The sequence below is a fragment of the Tachyglossus aculeatus genome, unplaced genomic scaffold, assembly GCF_015852505.1.
Source record: "Tachyglossus aculeatus isolate mTacAcu1 unplaced genomic scaffold, mTacAcu1.pri scaffold_146_arrow_ctg1, whole genome shotgun sequence".
NCBI lineage: Eukaryota > Metazoa > Chordata > Mammalia > Monotremata > Tachyglossidae > Tachyglossus > Tachyglossus aculeatus.
The window spans coordinates 428,646-451,348 of record NW_024044870.1 but is presented as its reverse complement, the minus strand read 5'-3'; the positions used below and the strand labels follow the sequence as shown (position 1 = coordinate 451,348).

The 22,703-nt window shown below is 50.8% G+C and overlaps 1 protein-coding gene across 1 annotated transcript in view; it reads left to right on the top strand.

Moving 5' to 3' along the window:
* The first annotated feature begins 353 nt into the window (after nt 1-353).
* Nucleotides 354-22,703, top strand: part of LOC119923131 (platelet-derived growth factor receptor alpha-like) — a 41,518-nt gene continuing 19,168 nt past the window's right edge. Inside the window, exons 1-10 of the mRNA XM_038742659.1 lie at nt 354-460; nt 601-740; nt 1,007-1,201; nt 3,492-3,559; nt 16,071-16,132; nt 17,101-17,418; nt 18,680-18,943; nt 19,716-19,846; nt 22,175-22,346; nt 22,420-22,609. Coding sequence (XP_038598587.1) covers nt 696-740; nt 1,007-1,201; nt 3,492-3,559; nt 16,071-16,132; nt 17,101-17,418; nt 18,680-18,943; nt 19,716-19,846; nt 22,175-22,346; nt 22,420-22,609 — 1,445 coding nt within the window. The 5' untranslated portion in view covers nt 354-460; nt 601-695. The remainder of the gene's footprint in view (nt 461-600; nt 741-1,006; nt 1,202-3,491; nt 3,560-16,070; nt 16,133-17,100; nt 17,419-18,679; nt 18,944-19,715; nt 19,847-22,174; nt 22,347-22,419; nt 22,610-22,703) is intronic.

Below are 22,703 nucleotides of genomic sequence, written 5' to 3'. Positions count from 1 at the left end.
AAGCATAAAAAGTAAACACTAGATTTTCCTTTGTTTTCACTCCTGATTTATTTGATGTTATTTACAGCATCAATTCAGGCTTTTGGAAGCTCAGAAAAGAAATCAAGAAGTGGTTTCTTCGACGTAAAACCGAAGAGGTAGGGGAACAGAACCTCCAGTTACTTCCGGGAAATCTTTGTGACTTTGGAGAGAAATGGAATGACTTCAAAGAGGAGGCGAATGATGCATTTTCCTCACTGTTTCAGGTAACAGCTCTTTGGCCGCAAGTAAGACCCATGTCTGATAGAGTAGCGGGGAAGGTTAGTCGAAAACCGAGTGCCCCTGATTCTCCTGCTCAAGATCCGAGTTCCACTGTAGCTGCCGGAGACCCTGATTCGACTAAGGCTGGATCCTAACAGAAAATGAGAATTCCTGTTGCAAGAGTGCAAGCACTGCCAGCAACTGCAGCCAGTGGAACCAGGTAAGATGTTTCCTAGGTGGTGTGAGAGCATTTTCATGCGAGGGTTGTTCTCAAATGAGACACTCAATTTGAAAGATTTGTTGCGTGGGTGATCCATTCTAAAAGAATTTCAGATAAAAATGTCATAAAAATGTTCACAGGAAGAAATACCTGAAAAGGGGAATGACCCGTCGAGCGCTCACGTCAAAAACTGCCCGGATGAAGTGGCAACGACTTGAACGTAGGGTCACAGAGAATGACAACTTCCGGTATGGAGACTGATATGAACAGGCTGCTAAAGGTATGGCTTATCAGAGATTTCACTGTTGTCCTTGCTCTAAAAGTACCGAAGAATGCACTGATTTAGTACACTATTGCCAGAAAAAAGAATAAATCTATATTTTGGATAATTCCAGCCCTTTTATTCCAATTTCAAAACCTAGCTTGGGAAATCATTGAAATCTTGTTTGGCAGAATCCCTCAGAAAAGTCAACATCTATTGTCTTTGTATTGCCGTTTTCCTTTTGTAATTTTATTTACCATTTTTTGGGGGTGGGTGGGAAATAGCAACGTGAAGAACTCCCAGAAAGAAGAGAGAAACTTTCAAAAAGAAGGGAGAAGGCCGCCAAAGAGAATGGAGATGGGGATAAAAATGTACATAGCATTAATGAGGAGACGGAATCACCAACTGCGAACATCGATTACATCAATGATAGTGTTTCTGATTGTCAAGCCAATATCATGCAGATGGAGGAAGCAAAGGTTAGTTACATATTAAACGTGAAGTGATTAATAATTTGAAAGAAAACTCTCTGTGAACCTTTCACAGGTAATAATTTTCTGTTTTAAGGTGCATTTAAGCATGACATCTTTTAGCAGCGGTTACACACAATCTGTTCTTTAGTCTTACATATAGGTAAAAATATAAACCCACTCTGCTTGTAAGAGGCCAAGTTGATAGTCTTTGTTGAGTTAAATCCCAGTATATGAAATTAATAGAAATGTGAATTGAAATGAAAGCTTTGCTCGAAGGAAAAATCCCAGTGTGACTCACTTACTACTTTGGTGTGTAGCACTTATTAAGTATTCGTTTGATTTATTTTAAAATATTGATTCTTGCAGCCTGAAAGGGAGACTAAAGGAACCCTTTCTTGGATAAAGTATAATGGAGCTGCTCGTAACTCTAGTTACAATATCAATAAACAGGCAAGTGTCCATGAAATAACTTCTTAATTCTCGCCTTTCAATTTTGCACAGCCGAATTGTGACCGTACTGTGTGTTTTGCAGGAAGGTGAGACCCTCCAATGTCACTGCAATGATCAGTGCTTGTACTTTAACTTTGCACTTCTCGTTACCTCCTAGACCATTTCTCGTCAATGGGCATCAATATGAGATTCAGTATGTACTGTTCATTGGGAAGTGGGGGGTGAATGTGATTTTTTTTAATTTTGGAAAGCACCACAAAGCACAGTTTATAAATCTGACACGGATGCTACCTGCCTCCGAACCCTCCAATCTATTCCAGCCTTTCATAAAACTTGCCAGCTGGTTATTTTTGAATCAGATAGTTTCTTCTTCATCCTTGGAATTCACTTCCAACTGATGGGATACGCTTCTCTGGCTAGATAAGCCGCGAAGCCAATTCTAAAGCCATGTTCTCCCGCCATCGACCCCCGGCCCACGTCCTCCCCCGGGCCTGGAATGCCCTCCCTCTGCCCATCCGCCAAGCTAGCTCTCTTCCTCCCTTCAAGGCCCTACTGAGAGCTCACCTCCTCCAAGAGGCCTTCCCAGACTGAGCCCCTTCCTTCCTCTCCCCCTCGTCCCCCTCTCCATCCCCCCCATCTTACCTCCTTCCCTTCCCCACAGCACCTGTGTATATGTATATATGTTTGTACATATTTATTTCTCTATTTATTTATTTATTTTACTGTACATATCTATTCTATTTATTTTATTGTCTTGGTATGTTTGGTTTTGCTCTCTGTCTCCCCCTTTTAGACTGTGAGCCCACTGTTGGGTAGGGACTGTCTCTATATGTTGCCAATTTGTACTTTCCAAGCGCTTAGTACAGTGCTCTGCACACAGTAAGTGTGGATAAATACGATTGATGATGATGTTCTCTTTCTCGTTTAACTTTTGCATTCATCTAGACTGCGAGCCCGTTGTTGAGTAGGGGCCGTCTCTATATGTTGCAAACTTGTACTTCCCAAGCGCTTAGTACAGCGCACAGTAAGCACTCAATAAATACGATTGAATGAATGAATTTGTGCTTAGTACGGTGAGCGCTCAATAAATACGATTGGATGAATTTGTCCATAACTAAGGAGTTTTGGGAAAAAGCCACCCTGAATCCTGGACGTGTTCTTTTTGCACGGGATAAACAATAATAAATCACCCGGGGCTCACCATTTCATGGCCCTGGGATGTGCCTTGACGGTGTCTTTTATTCGACTCTCTCAAAGCCTTAGAGGGGCCGCCATCATGTGAATTTCAGCCCTGTTCTCTCCTTTCGAAAAGATATTACATTTTTTCCCCCCTCTCTGGGCTAGCGCAAAGTCAGGAAGCAGAGTGAGGTGTTTTTTTTTTTTTTCCAGGGCCCTCATTCGGTATTTTCTAAGGTGAGAATTGCTATTTCCAGGGAGTTTGCACCCGAATCTGGGGAGGGTGTGCACGGTTGGTGGGAACTGAACGGGTTCCGGGCCCGGGATTGCCGCGGTGTAGACCCAGATCCACACCCAGACGCACAACATACAACCCCACACCCCCCACCCCCACACAGCGTTTCGCAGGTGAGCCGGGGAAGGACCGGCTCTGGTGTCAACGGGGCGGGGACTTCGGGGGTCCGGGTAGGGAGACCAAGAAGACCCCCCGACCCTAAACTCATTTGGAGTTTGGCGGCCGCACCCTCGGAGTCGGTTCTTGTGCGATTCCCCCTTTCTTTGTGTGTTTTTCGTTCTTCCATTTGGGCCCTATTCCCCTGAGGCTGATTTCTCCTTTTTTTTTTTTTTTCGCTTTTCTTCCATTTTGTCTCTTTCTCTCCGGTGGGTAAAGGGGGACTCGTTTGGCGGGAATCCCAAGCCCCCCGGAGCCCGGGAAGGAGCGGAGCGGAGCGACCCGAGGTGAGAGGCGGGAGGGCGGAGGGCCGCCCCGTCCAGGCCGGGTCGGTGTCGGGCCATCGCCACGGCCACGAGGCCTGTGGCCACAGGGGCACCGTCGGGGGGACCGGGGGAAGGGATGGGGGGCGACGTGGGGGCGGCCCAGGTCGTCGCTGATGTCGATTGAACTCGGGGCGGGGGGCCCTCCCCTCTTCTGCCAGGGGCCCGGGGGTCGTCGTCCCAAGTCCGGAGGGGACGGGGTCCCCGGCTAAGAGGTGCCACCCCCGGCCTTCGAGTTAAGCGTTCAGTACAGTGCTCTGCACACGGTAATCGCTCAATAAGTACGATAGAGCCCACTGTTGGGTAGGGACCGTCTCTCTATGTTGCCGACTTGTACTTCCCAAGCGCTTAGTACAGTGCTCTGCACACAGGAAGCGCTCAATAAATACGATTGATTGAATGAATGAATGAGTGCCGAGGCCCCGGGGCGGGACGGCATCCGACGGGGTTCTGCCGGGCAGTGTGATGGAGCTGGGGGAATAATAGTAGTAAAAATAATAATAATAATAATAATAATAATAATAATAATAACAACAAAGAACTGTTTTAAGCGCCGGGAAGGTTGCAAGGTGTTCAGGTTGGCCCACGTGGAGCTCACAGTCTTCATCCCCGTTTTACAGATAAGGGAACTGAGGCACAGAGAATAATAATAATGATGGCATTTAGTAAGCGCTTACTAGCGCTCAGTAAATACAATTGAATGAATGAATGAATGAATGAGTGCCGAGGCCCCCGGGGCGGGACGGCATCCGCCGGGGGTCTGCCGGGCAGTGTGATGGAGCTGGGGGAATAATAATAATAGTAATAATAATAATGATAATAATGGGACTGTCTCTATATCTTGCCAACTTGTACTTCCCAAGCGCTTAGTACAGTGCCTTGCACACAGTAAGTGCTCAATAAATACGACTGATTGATTGATTGCTTGATTTATCAAGTCGTTATTGTGTGCAAAGAACTGTTTTAACCACCTGGGAGGTGGCAAGGTGTTCAGGTTGGCCCACGTGGAGCTCACAGTCTTCATCCCCGTTTTATAGATAAGGGAACTGAGGCACAGAGAATAATAATAATGGTGGCATTTATTAAGCGCTTACTAGCGCTCAGTAAATGCGATTGAATTATGAGTGAATGAGTGCCGAGGCCCCGGGGCAGGACGGCATCCGACGGGGGTCCGCCGGGTAGTGTGATGGAGCTGGGGGAATAATAATAATAGTAATAATAATAATGGCATTTATTAAGTCGTTACTATGTGTAAAGAACTGTTTTAACCGCCGGGGAGGTTGCGAGGTGATCATGTTGGCCCACGTGGAGCTCACAGTCTTCATCCCCGTTTTACAGATAAGGGAACTGAGGCACAGAGAATAATAATAATGGTGGCGTTTAGTAAGCGCTTACTAGCGCTCAGTAAATGCGATTGAATGAATGAATGAGTGCCGAGGCCCCGGGGCGGGACGGCATCGGACGGGGATCCCCCGGGCAGTGTTATGGAGTTGGGGGAATAATAGTAACTACTTAATAAATGCCATTATTATTATTATGTGCAAAGAACTGTTTTCAGCGCCGGGGAGGTTGCAAGGTGATCAGGTTGGCCCATACGGAGCTCACAGTCTTCATCCCCGTTTTACAGATAAGGGAACTGAGGCCCAGAGAATAATAATAATGATGACATTTATTAAGCGCTTACTAGCGCTCAGTAAATATGAATGAATGAATGAATAAGTGCCGAGGCCCTGTGGAGGGACCGCATCCGCCGGGGATCCGCCGGGAAGTGTGATGGAGTTGGGGAATAATAATAATAATAATAATAATAATAATAATAATAATAATAATAACAATAACACTTATTAAGTTGTTACTATGTACAAAGAACTGTTTTAAGCTCCGGGGAGGTTGCGAGGTGATCAGGTTGGCCCACGTGGAGCTCACAGTCTTCATTCCAGTTTTACAAATAAGGGAATTGAGGCACAGAGAATAATAATAATGGTGGCGTTTATTAAGCGCTTACTAGCGCTCAGTAAATACGATTGAATGAATGAATGAATGAGTGCTGATGCCCCAGGGCGGGACGGCATCCGACGGGGATCCGCCGGGCAGTGTGATGGAGTTGGGGAATAATAATAATGGTAATAATAATAATAATAATAATAATAATAATAATAATAATAATAATAGTAATAGCATTTATTAAGTCGTTACTATGTGCAAAGAACTGTTTTAACCGCTGGGGAGGTTGCAAGGTAATCAGATTGGCCGACGTGTTCATCCCCATTTTACAGATGAGGTAACTGAGGCAAAGAGAATAATGATAATGATGGCATTTATTAAGCACTTACTATGTGCAAAGCACCGTTCTAAAGGCCCGGGGAGGTTGCAAGGTGATCAGGTTGGCCCAAGTGGAGTTCAGTCTTAATCCCTGTTTTCCAGATGAGGGAACTGAGGCCCAGAGAAGTGAAGTGACTAACCCAAAGTCACCCAGCTGACACGTGGCGGAGTTGGGATTTGAACCCAAGACCCCTGACTCCAAAGTCCGTAGTTTTTCCACTGAGCCACTCCAGCCTTAATGTCCACCCTCCACCCCGTCCTCTCTCTCTCCCTTCCTCCCCCCCCCGCGGCTCCCGGGCCTTGGCCGCCGGCTTCCCCCACCCTGCCCGCCAGGCCCCTTCTACACTAGTGAGCCCGTTGTTGCCAACTTGTACTTCTCCAGCGCTTAGTATAGTGCTCGGCACACAGTAGGCGCTCAATAAGGACGATTGAATGAATGAATGAATGAATGAATGAATGAGGGGGTGGTGGCCGGGTGGGGGGCGCCCTCTGGCGGCGGTACCGGCGGGATGCCCGGGCAGGTGGTTGTGGGGGGCGCGCCCTCTGGCGTCGGCGTCAGCGAGATGCTCTGAGCAGGGAGTTGGGGGGGCGTGCTATCTGGCGGCGGTGCCGGCGAGATGCTCTGAGCGGGGAGTTGGGGGGGGCGCCCTCTGGCGTCGGCGAGATGCTCTGAGCGGGGAGTGGGGGTGCGCGCCCTCTGGTGGCGGCGCTGGCGAGATGCCCTGAGCTCGGAGTCCGGGGGGGGGCGCGCCCTCTGGTGGCGGTACCGGCGAGATGCTCTGAGCGGGGAATGGGGCGGGGCGCGCCCTCTGGCGGCCGCGCTAGTGGAAAGAGCCCGGGCTTTGGAGTCAGGAGTCATGGGTTCAAATCCCACCCCCGCCACGTGTCGGCCGTGTGACTTTGGGCAAGTCACTTCACTTTTCTGGGTCTCAATTTCCTCATCTGGAAAATGGGGATGAAGACTGCGAACCCTCATGGGACAACCTGATCTTGTCTTGTAACGTCCCCAGCGCTTAGAACAGTGCCTGGCACATAGTAAGCGTCTAATAAATGCAATCAGTATTATTATGATATTATTGTTATATGTTATTATTATTATCATTATTATTATTATTATTATTATTATTATTATTATTATTATTGGAGAGGCAGTATGGCCCAGCGCTTGGCACATAGTAAGCACCTTATAAATGCCATCAATGTTATTATGATAATATTATTGTGATATGATATTATTATTAAAGAAGCAGTGTGGCTCAGTGGCAAGAGCATGGGCTTTGGAGTCAGGGGTCATGGGTTCAAATCCCAACTCCGCCACGTGTCGGCTGTGTGACTTTGGGCAAGTCACTTCACTTCTCTGGGCCTCAGTTCCCCGTCTGGAAAATGGGGATGAAGACTGCGAGCCCCCCCGTGGGACAACCTGATCTTGTAACCTCCCCAGTGCTTACAACAGTGCTTGGCACATAGTAAGTGCCTAATCAATGCCATCAGTATTATTATGATATTATTATAATTATGTGATCTCATTATGATATGATATTATTATTATTATAGAAGCAGTGTGGCTCAGTACTTGGCACATAGTAAGCACCTAGTAAATGCCATCAGTATTATTACGATATGATATTATTGTTATTATTAAAGAAGCAGTGTGGCTCAGTGGAAAGAGCAGAGGCTTTGGAGTCAGGGGTCATGGATTTGAATTCCGACTCTGCCACTTGTCGCCCGTGTGACTTTGGGCAAGTCACTTCACTTCTCTGGGCCTCAGTTCCCTCATCTGGGAAATGGGGATGAAGACTGTGAGCCCCCCATTGGACAACCTGATCTCCTTGTCACCTCCCCAGCGCTTAGAACAGTGCTTGGCCCATAGTAAGCGCCTAATAAATGTCATCAGTATTATTACGTGCGGAGAGGGGATGGGGGAGGGCACCCTGCACCCCACGGGCGAGGGCGGGACTCGGGGCTCGGCTGCTGGGGGAAAACACCCTAAACACTCCGCAACTCTGGGGAAACCTGAGTTCGACGGGCAATGTGCAGCCGTTTCATCCATTCAGTTGTATTTATTGAGCGCCAACTTTTTGCAAAGCACTGGACTAAGTACTGTACCTGCAAAGCAGCTTGACAAGCAATAGGATCGAAGGAATGAAAGACTCCTCGTGAAAGACTCATCCCCACTCCTTAGCCCCGCGACACTTGCATCCGTACCTGTAATTTATTCTTTCTATTAATAATGATAATGGCATTTATTAAGCGCTTAGTATGTGCAAAGCACTGTTCTGAGCTCTGGGGGAGGATACAAGGTGCTCAGGTTGACCCACGTGGGGCTCACAGTCTTCATCTCCATTTTGCAGATGAGGTAACTGAGGCAAAGGGGATAATAATAATAATAATAGTAATAATAATAATAATAATAATAATAATAATAATGGCATTTATTTATCACTTACTATGTGCAAAGCACTGTTCTAAGCACCGGGAGAGGATACAAGGTGATCAGGTTGTCCCACGTGAGGCTCCCGGTCTTCATCCCCATTTTACCTGTGAGGGAACTGAGGCACAGAGAAGTTAAATGGTTTGCCCAAAGTCCCACAGCTGGCAAGTGGAGGAGTCAGGATTCGAACCCATAACCTTTAGCTCCGAAGCCCGTGCTCTTTTTCACTGAGCCACTGAAAGACGCCTTCTGCGTCACCCTGACGTGCTCCCTTTATTCATCTGTGAGCCCACTGTTGGGTAGGGACCGTCTCTTTATGTTGCCAACTTGTACTTCCCAAGCGCTTAGTACAGTGCTGTGCACACACTAAGCGCTCAGTGAATACGATTGAAATACGATTGAATGGATCCTCACTCCCAGCCCCGCGTCACTTTCATCCGTATCTGTAATTTATTTCTATCAATGTCTATCTCCCCCTTTTATATTATTTCATTGTACTCTCCCAAACGCTTAGTACGGTGTTCTGCACACAGTCAGTGCTCAATCAATACTGAAAACTGGCTGACAGTGAAACGAGCTCCAGCTGGGGAATCAGAGGAAGTGGGTTCTAATCCCGGCTCCGCCACTTGTTTGCTGTGTGACCTTGCGCAAGCCACTTCACTTCTCTGTGCCTCAGTGACCTCATCTGTAAAATGGGGATGAAGACTGTGAGCCCCCCGGGGGACAACCTGATCACCTTGTATCCTCCCCAGTGCTTAGAACAGTGCTTGGCACATAGTAAGCGCTTGACAAATACCATAATAGTCATTATTATTCATTCATTCAGTCAGTCCTTTTATTGAGCACTTACTGTGTGCAGAGCACTGTACTAAGCGCTTGGGAAGTTCAAGTAAGAGAAGCGGCGTGGCTCAGTGGAAAGAGCTCGGGCTTTGGAGTCAGAGGTCATGGGTTCGAATCCCTGCTCCGCCACATGTCTGCTGTGTGACCTTGGGCAAGTCACTTCACTTCTCTGAGCCTCAGTTACCTCATCTGTTAAATGGGGATTAAGACTGTGAGCTCCCCCATGGGACAACCTGATATTACCTTGTATCTACCCTGGCGCTTAGAGCAGTGCTTGGCACATAGTAAGTGCTTGACAAATACCATAGTAATCATTATTATTCATTCATCTAGTCAGTCCTTTTATTGAGCGCTTACTTTGTGCAGAGCACTGTACTAAGCGCTTGGGAAGTGCAAGGAAGAGAAGCAGCGTGGCTAAGTGGAAAGAGCTCCGGCTTTGGAGTCAGAGGCCATGGGTTCGAATCCCTGCTCCGCCACATCTCTGCTGTTTGGCCTTGGACTAGTCACTTCTCTGAGCCTCAGTTACCTCATCTGTAAAATGGGGATGAAGACTGTGAGCCCCCCGTGGGACAACCACCCCATCCCCCCTGCCTTACCTCCTTCCCCTCCCCAGAGCACCTGTATATGTGTATATGTGTTTGTACGGATTTATTACTTTATTTATTTGTACACATTCATTCTACTTATTTTATTCTGTTAATATGGTTTGATTTGTTCTCTGTCTCCCCCTTCTAGACTGTGAGCCCGCTGTTGGGTAGGGACCGTCTCTGTATGTTGCCTACTTGGACTTCCCAAGCGCCTAGTACAGTGCTCTGCACACAGTAAGCGCTCAATAAATACGATTGAATGAATGAACCTGATTACCTTGTATCCACCCCAGCGCTTAGAGCAGTGCTTGGCACATAATAAGCGCTTGACAAATATCATCGTAATCATTATTATTCATTCATTCGTATTTATTGAGCGCTTACTGTGTGCAGAGCTCTGTACTAAGCGCTTGGGAAGTACAAGTTGTATTTCTATTCACTCAATCGTATTTACTGAGCGCTTACTGTGTGCAGAGCACTGTACTAAGCGCTTGGAAAGTACAGTACAGCAATAAAGAGAGACAATCCCCCGCAACGAGCTCTTAGTCTATAGGTGGGGGAGACAGACTTCAATCGCAATAAACGGACGTCAGTATAAAGAAATAAAACGTCAAATAAAGATGGAAGTGCTGTGGGGTGGAGACGGGGGAAAATGAAAGGGAGGGTGATTTTTGAAAAATCAAAAATCAGGGTGATGTAGAGGGGAGTGAGAGAGGAAGAAAAGTGTCACAATCGGGGAAGACCTCTTGGAGGAGGGGTGCCTTCAGTGAGCCTTTGAATAATATAATAATAATGATTTCCTTCAACCGTATTTATTGAGCGCTTACTGTGTGCAGAGCACTGTAGTAAGCGCTTGGGAAGTACAAGTTGGCAACATATAGAGACGGTCCCTACCCAGCAGTGGGCTCACAGTCTAGAAGGGGGAGACAGAGAACAAAGCAAAACATATTAAAATAAGTAGAATATGTACAATGATGATAGTATTTGTATGCGCTCACTATGTGCCAAGCACCTTTCTTAGCGCTGAGCACGGTTTGAAGAGAAGCAGCGTGGCTCAGTGGCAAGAGCTTTGGAGTCAGAGGTCATGGGTTCAAATGCCGGCTCCGCCACTTGTCAGCTCCGTGGCTTTGGGCAAGTCACTTCACTTCTCTGGGCCTCAGTGACCTCGTCTGTCAAATGGGGATGAAGACTGTGATCCCCCTGTGGGAAAACCTGGTCACCTTGTAACCTTTCCAGTGCTTAGAACAGTGCCTTTCGTGGCTCAGTGTGAAGAGCCCGGGCTTTGGAGTCAGAGGTTCGCAGATGAGGGAACTGAGGCACAGAGGAGTTAAGTGACTCGCCCAAGGTCATGCAGCAGACAAATGGCAGCAAACCTTGTGACTCCCAGGCAGACAAATGGCAGCAAACCTCCTGACTCCCAGGCCCGTGCCCTATCCCTATGCAGCAGACAAATGGCAGCAAACCTCCTGACTGTGGAGACTGTGAGCCCAATGTTGGGTAGGGACTGTCTCTATATGTTGCCAATTTGTACTTCCCAAGCGCTTAGTACAGTGCTCTGCACATAGTAAGCGCTCAATAAATATGATTGATTGATTGAGTCAGAGGTCATGGGTTCAAATCCCAGCTCCGCCACTTGTCAGCTGTGCGACTTTGGGCAAGTCACTTGACTCCTCTGTGCCTCAGTTCCCTCACCTGTAGAGTGGGGATGAAGACTGTGAGCCCCCCGTGGGACATCCTGATGACCTTGTAACCTCCCCAGCGCTTAGAACAGTGCTTTGCACATAGTAAGCGCTTAATAAATGCTATTATTATTATTATTATTATTATCATTATTTGTTTGCTAGGCACTTACCACATGCCAGGCACCATTCTAAGAGCTGGGGTGGAAACCAGCAAATTGGGTTGGACCCTCTCCCTATCCCAGGTGGGGCTCATAGTCTCCATCCCCATTCTGCAGATGAGGGAACTGAGGCACAGAGGAGTTAAGTGACTTGCCCAAGGTCATGCAGCAGACAAATGGCAGCAAATCTTGTGACTCCCAGGCCCATGCTCTATCCCTTTGCAGCAGACAAATGGCAGCAAATCTTGTGACTCCCAGGCCCGTGCTCTATCCCTATGCAGCAGACAAATGGCAGCAAATCTTGTGACTCCCAGGCCCATGCTCTGTCCCTTTGCAGCAGACAAATGGCAGCAAATCTTGTGACTCCCAGGCCCTTGCTCTATCCCTATGCAGCAGACAAATGGCAGCAAACCTTGTGACTCCCAGGCCCGTGCCCTATCCCTATGCAGCAGACAAATGGTAGCAAACCTCCTGACTCCCAGGCCCGTGCTCTATCCCTATGCAGCAGACAAATGGCAGCAAACCTTGTGACTCCCAGGCCCGTGCCCTATCCCTATGCCATACTGCTTATCTGTCGATGGTTATCGATCGATCTCTGGTATGTACTGAGCGCTCGCTTGCTTTGTGGAGAGCCCCGCACAAAACGCTTAGGAGGGTACACTACAACAGAGTTGGTAGATGTGACCCCTGCCCACAAGGAGTTTAGAGGAGGAGTTGGGCGTTAAAAACAGATTATTGGATTGGTTTCATCGCACCCCACAGACAAACGTTTGAAGTCAATGCCTGCCAATGACAAAGTAAGAAATCATCTTTAGGAGGGGGGAAGATGTAGCCATCTAGTCTCGGCTTGCTACCGCTTCAGCAGAACCCTTTAATTTTTGCCTCATGATGGCTTCTGCTTAGTTACTCGGTTTTATGAAGAAAAACTGGATCTCGCACCTGCAGTATTGGGGAACATCCAGCTCCTCCATTTTCCTCGCTTTTGGCCCGCTACACATCCGCCATACACCCCCTGGCCTGGAATGCCCCGCCTCCCCACATCCTCCTAGCTAGCTCTCTTCCTCCCTTCAAGGCCCTACTGAGAGCTCACCTCCTCCAGTAGGCCTTCCCAGACTGAGCCCCCTCCTTGCTCTCCCCCTCCTCCCCCTCTCCATCCTTCCCACCTTACCTCCTTCCCTTCCCCACAGCACCTGTATATATGTTTGTACGTATTTATTACTCTATTTATTTATTTATTTTACTTGTACGTATCTATTCTATTTATTTTATTTTGTTAATATGTTTTGTTTTGTTCTCTGTCACCCCCTTCTAGACTGTGAGCCCACTGTTGGGTAGGGACTGTCTCTATGTGTTGCCAACTTGTACTTCCCAAGCGCTTAGTACAGTGCTCTGCACACAGTAAGCGCTCAATAAATACGATTGATTGATTGATTGATTGTCAGCTGTGAGACTTTGGGCAAATCACTTCACTTCTCTGGGCCTCAGTTCCCTCATCTGTCGAATGGGGATGAAGACTGTGAGCCCCCCCGTGGGCCAACCTGATCATCTTGTAACCTTCCCAGCACTTAGAATGGTGCTTTGCACGTAGTAAGCGCTTAAAAAAGGCCATTGTTATTACTATTATTATTAAAATGGGGATGAAGACTGTGAGCCCCCCATGGGACAACCTGATCACCTTGTAACCTTCCCAGCACTTAGAACAGTGCTTTGCACGTAGCAAGCGCTTAATAAAGGCCATCATTATTACTATTATTATTAAAATGGGGATGAAGACTGTGAGCCCCCCGTGGGCCAACCTGATCACCTTGTAACCTTCCCAGCGCTTAGAACAGTGCTTTGCACGTAGTAAGCGCTTAATAAAGGCCATCATTATTACTATTAAAATGGGATGAAGACTGTGAGCTCCGCGTGGGACAACCTGATCACCTTGTACCCTTCCCAGCGCTTAGAACAGTGCTTTGCACGTAGCAAGTGCTTAATAAAGGTCATCATTATTACTATTATTATTAAAATGGGGATGAAGACTGTGAGCCCCCCGTGGGCCAACCTGATCACCATGTAACCTTCCCAGCGCTTAGAACAGTGCTTTGCGCATAGTAAGCGGTGAATAAATGCCATTATTATTATTATTATCATTTGAAGGGCGTGGAGAGGAATTGTCTGGGTGCAGTGTGGATCTGCTAGTTCCTCGGACCTCAAAGTCGGTCCTCGGCAGGATGCCCCCCTCCGCCTCCGCGGGTCCGGGCAGCGGAGACCAGAGTGGGCGCAGAGGGCCAGCCGGGCGAGGGGGTGCGTCCGCCCCTCCCCACTGCGCCTGTATATATGTTTGTACAGATTTATTACTCTATTTATTTTACTTGTACATATTTACCTGTTCTATTTATTTTGTTCACGATGTGCATCTAGCTTTACTTCTATTTATTCTGATGACTTGACACCCGTCCGCATGTTCTGTTTTGTTGCCCGTCTCCCCCTTCTCGACTGTGAGCCGGTTGTTGGGTAGGGAACGTCTGTATATGTTGCCGACTTGTTGCCGACTTGCCAAGCGCTTAGTACAGTGCTCCGCACACAGTAAGTGCTCAGTAAATACGATTGAATGAATGAGAGAGAGATGAACATGAGAAAGAGAGATTAGTGTGAGAAAGAGAGAAGCATGGGCCTGGGAGTTTGAGGACGTGGGTTCGAATCCCGACCCCACCACACATCTGCGGTGTGCCCTTGGGCAAGTCACTTTGCTTGTCTGGGCCTCAGTTACCTTATCTGTAAATAGCGGATGATTGTGAGCTGCGTGTGGGACAGGGACTGTGTCCAATCTAATAAACTCGTGTAATTATCCCATCACTTAGAGCAGTGCTTGGCACATAGTAAGTGCTTAACAAGCACCATAGTGATAATAATAATAATAACGATGGCATTTATAATAATAATAATAATGATAATGTTGGTATTTGTTAAGCGCTTACTATGTGCAAAGCACTGTTCTAAGCGCTGGGGGGAACAGAAGGAGCTGAGGTTGTCCCATGTGGGGCTCACAGTCTTAATCCCCATTTTACAGATGAGGGAACTGAGGCACAGAGAAGTGAAGTGACTTGCCCACGGTCACACAGCAGACATGTGGGGAGGTGGGATTCGAACCCATGACCTCTGCCTCCCAAGCCTGTGCTCTTTGCACTGAGCCACGCTGCTTCTCTAAAGCATGTTCTAAGCGCTTGGGGGGATACAGTGTGATCAAGTTGTCCCACATGGGGCTCACAGTCTTAATCCCCATTTTTACAGATGAGGTAACTGAGGCTCAGAGAAGTTAAGTGACTTGCCCAAGGTCACACAGCAGACTTGTGGTGGAGCCGGGATTTGAACCCATGACCTCTGACTGCAAAGCCCATGCTCTTTCCACTGAGCCACGGGCTGGGATTTATTAAGTGCTTACTATGTGCCAAGCACTGTTCTAAGTGCTGGGGAGGTTACAAGGTGATCAGGTTGTCCTAGGGGTGGGGGCTCACAGTCTTAATCCCCATCTTACAGATGAGGTAACTGAGGCACAGAGAAGTTAAGTGACTTGCCCAAAGTCACACGGTTGACAGTTGGCAGAGCCGGAATTTGAACTCATGACCTCTGAACCCAAAGCCCCTGCTCTTTCCACTGAGCCACGCTGCTTCTAGAAATCATTGTTAGAGATTGAGTTCATTCATTCAGTCATTTTTATTGAGCGCTTACTGTGTGCAGAGTACTGTACTAAGCACTTGGAAAGTGCAATTCGACAACAGAGACAAATCCCTTCCCAACAATCAATCAATCAATCGTATTTATTGAGCACTTACTGTGTGCAGAGCACTGTACTAAGCGCTTAGTACAGCGGGCTCACAGGCTAGAAGAACCAAAGTCCAGAAGAGTTGGGGAGAGTGGCGGGGAGAGAGAGAGGGTAGTGGCTGGGATTTTTTCAGCTACACACAAATGTATCCAAGCAGATTATCCTGTATCTACCCTGGCACTTAGCACCGTGCTTGGCACATAGTAAGCACGTATCCCAATTATTAATATTATTGGTGCCTGTGAGTCGGGAGGGCGATATCAAAGGGAAAAGGAAGACGTTTGTCTTCGATGGAAGGGATGTGGTCAGCTCCTAGCTGGCTCATTCCCCGCTGGTCACCTTCCGTTGTGGGGGTGGAGACGGGGGACACGGGTTGGATCATCCCGGTGTTGATTAGAAATGGAAATCTGGGATGGCGCAGGGCCCCTCTGTGGGGCGGGGTGGTGGTGGTCTGGGAAGGGGCCTGAAAGAGGCCTGGGAAGGGGGTGGAAAGTTCAACAGGATCCCTGGGGCTGGAGTGGAATCCAGCCAGATTCTCGGACTGGGACAGGACAGCCCGAGAGGGGTCAGGGTCGGCTGAGAGTGGGCTCAATGGAACCAAAACCCCCAACCCTCGTTCTGACTTTGACTTGTCTTGGTTCCCCCAGTTCTCCGTCAACGATGGGTCCTTTCCCATGGACATTCCTGGTCTTGGGGTATCTGCTGTCAGGTAAGGCCCATGACCCCCTCCAGCCCTGGGGCTGGGGAAGGGGAGGTGATCCAGAGGCCAAAGACAGTCGAGGAGGGAAGGGTGGGAGGTTGGATTCATGAAGGGCGTTTGGATCACTTCCCTTCAGAGCCAGGAGTTGGGGGGAGGCAGAATCCTCCCCCACTTCTAGATGTTTCTGTGTGCAGACCCAAGGGGTCTGCAGCAATCCACCCCAGCAAAGTGATGATAGTTGTCGGGGGGGTTCGTCTCCCAATATGGCCCTGCTCTCGCATCCCGGGCCTTGCCCCTCACCCCCGTACCACCTGGGGAAGGGAGAAAAAAAAGACTGGTTCGGCCCCAAGCTCCCAAGGGCAGAGGGTCCCCATTGACACTCCACTGAGTGTGGGTCAGGGGAGAGGACAGGATTCTGTCTCAGCTGCCTCAGGGGAATGGGAGATTCCTCTCCCCCTTATTCCTTCTGCCAGGCGTGGCAGCCCCCCCCCTCCCCCCCACCGACAGGGCCAAACCAACTCTTGAGTTTGCCCCCGGCCACTGGTTCCCGGCAGGAGTGAGTGTCGGCTACCCCTAGTGACCCAAAGGAATTTCCGTGACTTCCTTCTGTCAAGAGAGGGGCCCGGCTCTGGGGGTGAGGGATAGGGTGAGGGTGGGCTCTCTGAGGCTGAGCTTGCTCCTGGAGGGAGTCCCAGGGTCGGATTACCCAGGTCCAGCTACTGGTCACAGCTCCCTGGGCTGAACCCAGGGGTCCTTGGCTCCCCAGGGCCCACGTGGGGTGCCCCAACCCAGATTCCGGAAAACAAAGGCTGTGAGTTGCAGAAGCGGGTGAGGGGGAGGTCTTGAGCGCAATAGCTGTTGTTCGGGGAGGTCTGGGGGATCTCCCAAAGAGGGAGCCCCCAAGTTGAAGGATGGGACGCCCCCTGCGGAGGGTCCAGTCAGACTGGACCGGCTCCAACTGGCTTCCCCCCACTCAGGTCTGCGACGCGGAGCCTTCCAGTCCCCGGTTCCCGCCATGACGCCGAATGAGGAGGAGCTGGTGTTGCCCCTGAACAGGTCATTCTCCCTGTGGTGCACCGGGGACAGCGAGATCAGCTGGCGGTTCCCCACGCTGGATGACGAGAGCTCCGGCGTGGCCATCCGCAGTGAGAAGAACAACTGCAGCAACTTCCTGTCCGTGCTGGAGGTGGCCAACGCCTCAGCCGTGCACACAGGCCTCTACACCTGTTACTACAACGACACGCAGGCCCAGGGGACCGGGATCATAGGCCGGAATATCTACGTCTACGTGCCTGGTGGGTGTGGGAGGCCCCCGTGGGCAGGTGGGCCCGTTGGGGCGGGGGAGAAGCCGACCATGGCTTCCATCCGGGGGCGCTGGAAGGGGAGATCCGTGGTTGGGGGTTGGACCAGCCCCCTTACAGAAATGGCGGGGAGCTGTTCTGCCAGTGAAGGGCAGTCAGAAGGACTTGGGTTCCAATTCTGGCTCTGCCACATTCAATCAATCGTATTTATTGAGCGCTTACTGTGTGCAGAGCACTGTACTAGTCGCTTGGGAAGTACAAGTTGGCAACATATAGAGACGGTCCCTACCCAACAGTGAGCTCTATTATACTTATTGAGCGATTACCGTGTGCAGAGCACTGTACTAATGTCTGCTGTGTGACCTTGGGCGAGTTACTTCACTTCTCCAGGCCTCAGTTCCCTCATCCGTAAAATGAGGATGAAGAGTATGAGCCCCATATGGGACGGGGACTGTGTCCAACCTGATTAACTTGTGTCTGACCAGCGCTTAGAACAGGTGCTTGGCACATAGGAAGCGCTTAACAAGTTTCATAATTATTATTATTATTATCCAGAGTGGAGATGGGGAACTCCAGGGGATCTGAGTCCACGGAGGAACCGTGTGCTGGTTGTCCTCCTGAATGTAGCTCACAGCAGGCACCCACCCCAGTTCTCTGCCCAAAGCAAGCATTCAGTCGAGCGCGCTGCCCACTGCAAGCGCGCAGCCCAGCACTCTATCCACAGCAGGTGCCCAGCTCAGCACTCTTCTTACAACAGGCGTTCAGTTCAGTGCTTCGCACACAGTGAGGCATCTAGTCCAGCACTCTGCCCTCAGCAATTGTCCAGGCTAGCCCTCTCCCCACAGCAGGCGCTCAGTCCAGTGCTCTGGTGTCCAGTCCAACACCCCACCCCTTGGTGGTGATGACAGTTTCATCCTCTGCATGCCCTCCGTCCCTCCTCCACCCCCGGACATCCCCGCCAAACCAACCACTCAGTTCAAACAGCGTGACCTAACGCCTAGAGCACAGACCTGGGACTCAGAAGGACCTGGGTTCTCATCCCGGCTCTGCCACCTGTCTGTTGTGTGACCTTGGGCAAGACACATCTCTGCCTCAGTTACCTCATCTGTAAAAAGGGGATCAGGACTGGGGGTCCCATGTGGGACAGGGACTGCGTCCAATCTGATTAGCCCGGATCGACCCCAGCTCTTAGAACAGTGCCAGACACACAGTGAGCGCTTAACACATACCTTCGTCGTCACCGTTCCCCCCTCAGACCCTGACGTCACCTTTGTGCCCTCCGTCATGGTCGACCGCTTCATCGTCGTGGAGGAAGGCAATTCCACCGTGATCCCCTGTCGCCCCAGCGACCCGCAGGCGCAGGTGACCCTGCACTCCAGCGATGGCAAGGAGGTCTCTGCCACCTACGACCGACGCAGAGGCTTCCTGGGTCACTTCGCCACGGGGTCCTATACGTGTGAGACAACCATCCGTGGCAGGAAGTTCCGGACCCCCGAGTTTAACGTCCACACCTTGCGAGGTATCCCTGTTGCCCCCGGTCAGTCCGTGCCGTCCCTGGCGGGAGGTTCCCTGAGCACCTGAGGCCCGGCGAACTCGGTCCCTTTTCCGGAGGGCCGAGAGCATCCTCCCGGAAGGCCACCGCTTCTTTCTCCGAGGGGAGGACAGTTCCCTGGGGCCACCTGCTCGTGGGAGGATTTCAGGGAGGCAGGGCACCTGGGTGGCCAGGACTCCTGACTTCTAGTCCCGGCTCTGTCCTGGACTGCCGGGTGACCTTGAATGTCAGTCACTTAAGTCTCTCCGAGCCTCATTTTCCTCATCTGTAAAATGGGGCCAATAACCTTGCCTCTCCCCATCCGTCAGAAATCATGAGTCCCAGGTGGCGTGGGTCTGCGCCAGAAACAGCGTGGCTTAGTGGATAGAGCCCGGGCCTGGGACTCAGGAGGACCCGGATTCTAATCTTGGCTCTGTCACTTGTCTGCTATGTGACCCTAGGCAAGTCACTTCACTACTTTGTGCCTCAGTTCCCTCAACTGTAAAAGTGGGGATTAAGACTGTGAGTCCTATGTGGAATGGGGTCTGTGTCCAACCCGATTAGCTTGTATCTACCCCAGCGCTTAAGCACTTAGGAAGTGCTTAACAAATCCCACAGTTATTTGGGGACCCCTTGGTTCGGCGTTCTTGCTGGCCAGTTGGCTGGGTCCTGGCCCCCAAGGGGCCCCGGGCTGGGCACCGTGCAGAGACTGGGTTGGTGATTCCCCTGCCCATTCCTGACCTCCCTGGCTCGCCTGCAGTCTCCCAGGAGATCGTCTTGGAGATGGAGGCCCCGAAGACGGTATACAAGACAGGCGAAACCATCGTGGTCACCTGTTCCGTCCTGGACATCGAGCTGGTCGATTTCCAGTGGAACTACCCGGGGGAGGCGGTACGTCCCGCTTCCGGCGCGCCTATTGGTGAGGGTGTGGTGGGGATGGGGCTTCGAGCAGGAGTCAGTCGAGCGTACTTATTGAATGCTTACTATGTGCAGAGCACTGTACTAAGCGCTTGGGAGAGTGCAATACAATAATATGAGACACAGTACCTGGCCACAACGAGCTTGCAGTCTAGAGGGGGAGGTAGACGTTAGTAGAAATAAGTAAATTACAGGTCTGGACGTAAGTTGTGGAACTAGGAGTGGGGATGAATAAAGGGAGCGAGTTAGGGTGACGCAGAAGGAGTCTCATTCATTCAGTCGTATTTGTTCATTCATTCAATCGTGTTTATTGAGTGCTTACTGTGTGCAGAGCACTGTACTAAGCGCTTGGGAAGTACAAGTTGGCAACACGTAGAGACGGTCCCTACCCAACAACGGGCTCACAGTCTAGAAGGGGGAGACAGACGACAAAACAAAACATGTGGACAGGTGTCAAGTCGTCAGAACAAATAGAATTAAAGCTAAATGAGCATCATTAACAAAATAAATACAATAGTAAATATGGACAAGGAAAATAGAGCAATGTGTCTGTACAAACGTATATATAGGCGCTGTGGGGAGGGGAAGGAGATAGGGCCGGGGGATGGGGAAGAGGAGAGGAAAAAGGGGGCTCAGTCTGGGAAGGCGTCCTGGAGGAGCTGAGCTCTCAGTAGGGCTTTGAAGGGAAGAAGAGAGCTAGCTTGGCGGATGTGCGGAGGGAGGGCGTTCCAGGCCAGGGGGAGAACGTGGGTCGGGGGTCGACGGCGGGATGGGCTGAGAACGAGGCACGGTGAGGAGATTAGCGGCAGAGGAGTGGAGGGTGCGGGCTGGGCTGTGGAAGGAGAGAAGGGAGGTGAGGTAGGAGGACTGAGGTATTGAGCACTTACTGTGTGCAGAGCACCGGAGGCACGACCTCAGGCCCGATGGACAGGGAGACCAAGTGGCGGAGACACCCCCTCCGTCAATCGATTAAGCGCCTACTGGGGGAGGAGTACCGCCTTGGGAGTCTACTCAGTTCCTTGTGGGGGTAAAACACCATCCTGGGTGCTAGACACTGTACGAAGCACTGGGGAAAGTACGACGGAGGAAAAACGCATGGTCTCTGTCCTCATAGATTTCGAGCCCTTTCAGGGATAGGAACTGGGTCTAATCCCCATCTGTGTACTCTTTCCCAGTGCCTAGTTCATACACTAACTGCTTAATAATAATAATAATAATGAACTCGGTATTTGTTAAGCGCTTACTATGTGCAAAGCACTGTTCCAAGCGCTGGGGAGGGTACAAGGTGATCAGGTCGTCCCGTGTGGGGCTCACAATCTTGATCCCCATTTTGCAGATGAGGTAACTGAGGCCCAGAGAAGTGAAGTGACTTGCCCAAAGCCCCACAGCTGACAAGCGGCAGAGCCGGGATTTTGAACCCGTGACCTCTGACTCCAAAGCCTGGGCTCTTTCCACTGAGCCACGCTGCTTAATACCCGTACTACTACTTCTAGTGTCATTGGAGGAGATGGGCAGAGAGAAGCAGAGTGAAGTGAAGAAGTGAATTACTAAGTGATTGAGCCACAGGGAATGCGTGCTGAGAGGAACAAAAAGCATTCCGGTACTATGGTGGATGATGTTGTGAGGTTGGGACCTGGGGAGAGGTCTCGTGAGGAGGAGGAGGAGGAACAGGAAAGGGTTTTAGGAGGTTTTGAAGGTCTGCAGGCAGTCGGGCGGCTGTAAGGAGGGAGAGAGCTTCAGACCAAGGCGGGGCTGTGAGGAGGGATCAGAGGTGGGAGAGGCGAGGCCACCCGTGGCTTGAGAGGAGCCCGGAACCTGAGTCGGGGAGCCAAGCTGACGGTCACTGTCCAGGTAACGGCCTTTTCTCCTCTGTGGGTCTGCGGGAGGCGACCTCGCCGGCCCTCGTGGGCAGGAGAGAGTTGTTTCCCTCCCCTCCCCTCCCCTCCCTCCACTGCCCAAGCGCACGCCTCCTTGCCTAGTCTCTCCCCCCATCTCCTCCTCCTGATTCTCTGCCCCCACTTTCCTCTTCCATCTTCCCACCCTTCTTCCTCTCTCTCCCCTGCCCCGGTATCTTCCCTCCTGCTTCTCACTCTTCCTCCCCTTCTTCCACCCCATTTTCACCTATTCGGCATCTGTCGGTCCACCCCCCCCCCCCCACCCCGGTCCCAGTTCCAGGCCAAAGGGCAGGGAGAAAGGACGGCGCATCCGACCCAGGAAAGCCCAAAGGACCCTCTGTCCTCCCCCCGGGTGTCCCCTCTCCCAGCCGGGTGGCTTGAACCCCGCCCCCTCTCTCCGTCACAGAGGGACAAGGGAGTCGTCAAGATGGACAAGATTACGGTCCCGTCCGTCAAGCTGGTGTTCACCCTCACGGTCCCCAATGCCACGGCCAAGGACCGCGGCAGTTACGAGTGTGCCGTCGGCCACGTCACCAGGGAGGTGCAGCAGACGAAGAAGGTCACCATCTCCGTCCTAGGTACATTCCCCGGGGCGGGGCTCGTGGCCAACCGGCCTCCACCCTGCTCATCGAACCCCCCTCCTGTCCCCAGAGAAAGGCTTCGTCTGGCTCCAGCCTGTCTCCGACCCGGTGGAGGCCGTGAACCTGCACGCGATCTGGCATTTTGACGTGGACCTGGAGGCCTACCCCCCGCCCAGGGTGTCCTGGCTGAAGAACAACGAGTCGCTCACCAAGAACATGACTGGGATCTCCACTAGCCTGCAGAAGACCCATGAGTACAGGTGACGGAGGCTTTCCCCCCGCGGGGTCTCCCCCAGTGCTGTCCCACACCCCTTTCACGAGTCCGTGGCCCCTGCTGGACGCCTGAGGGCAGAG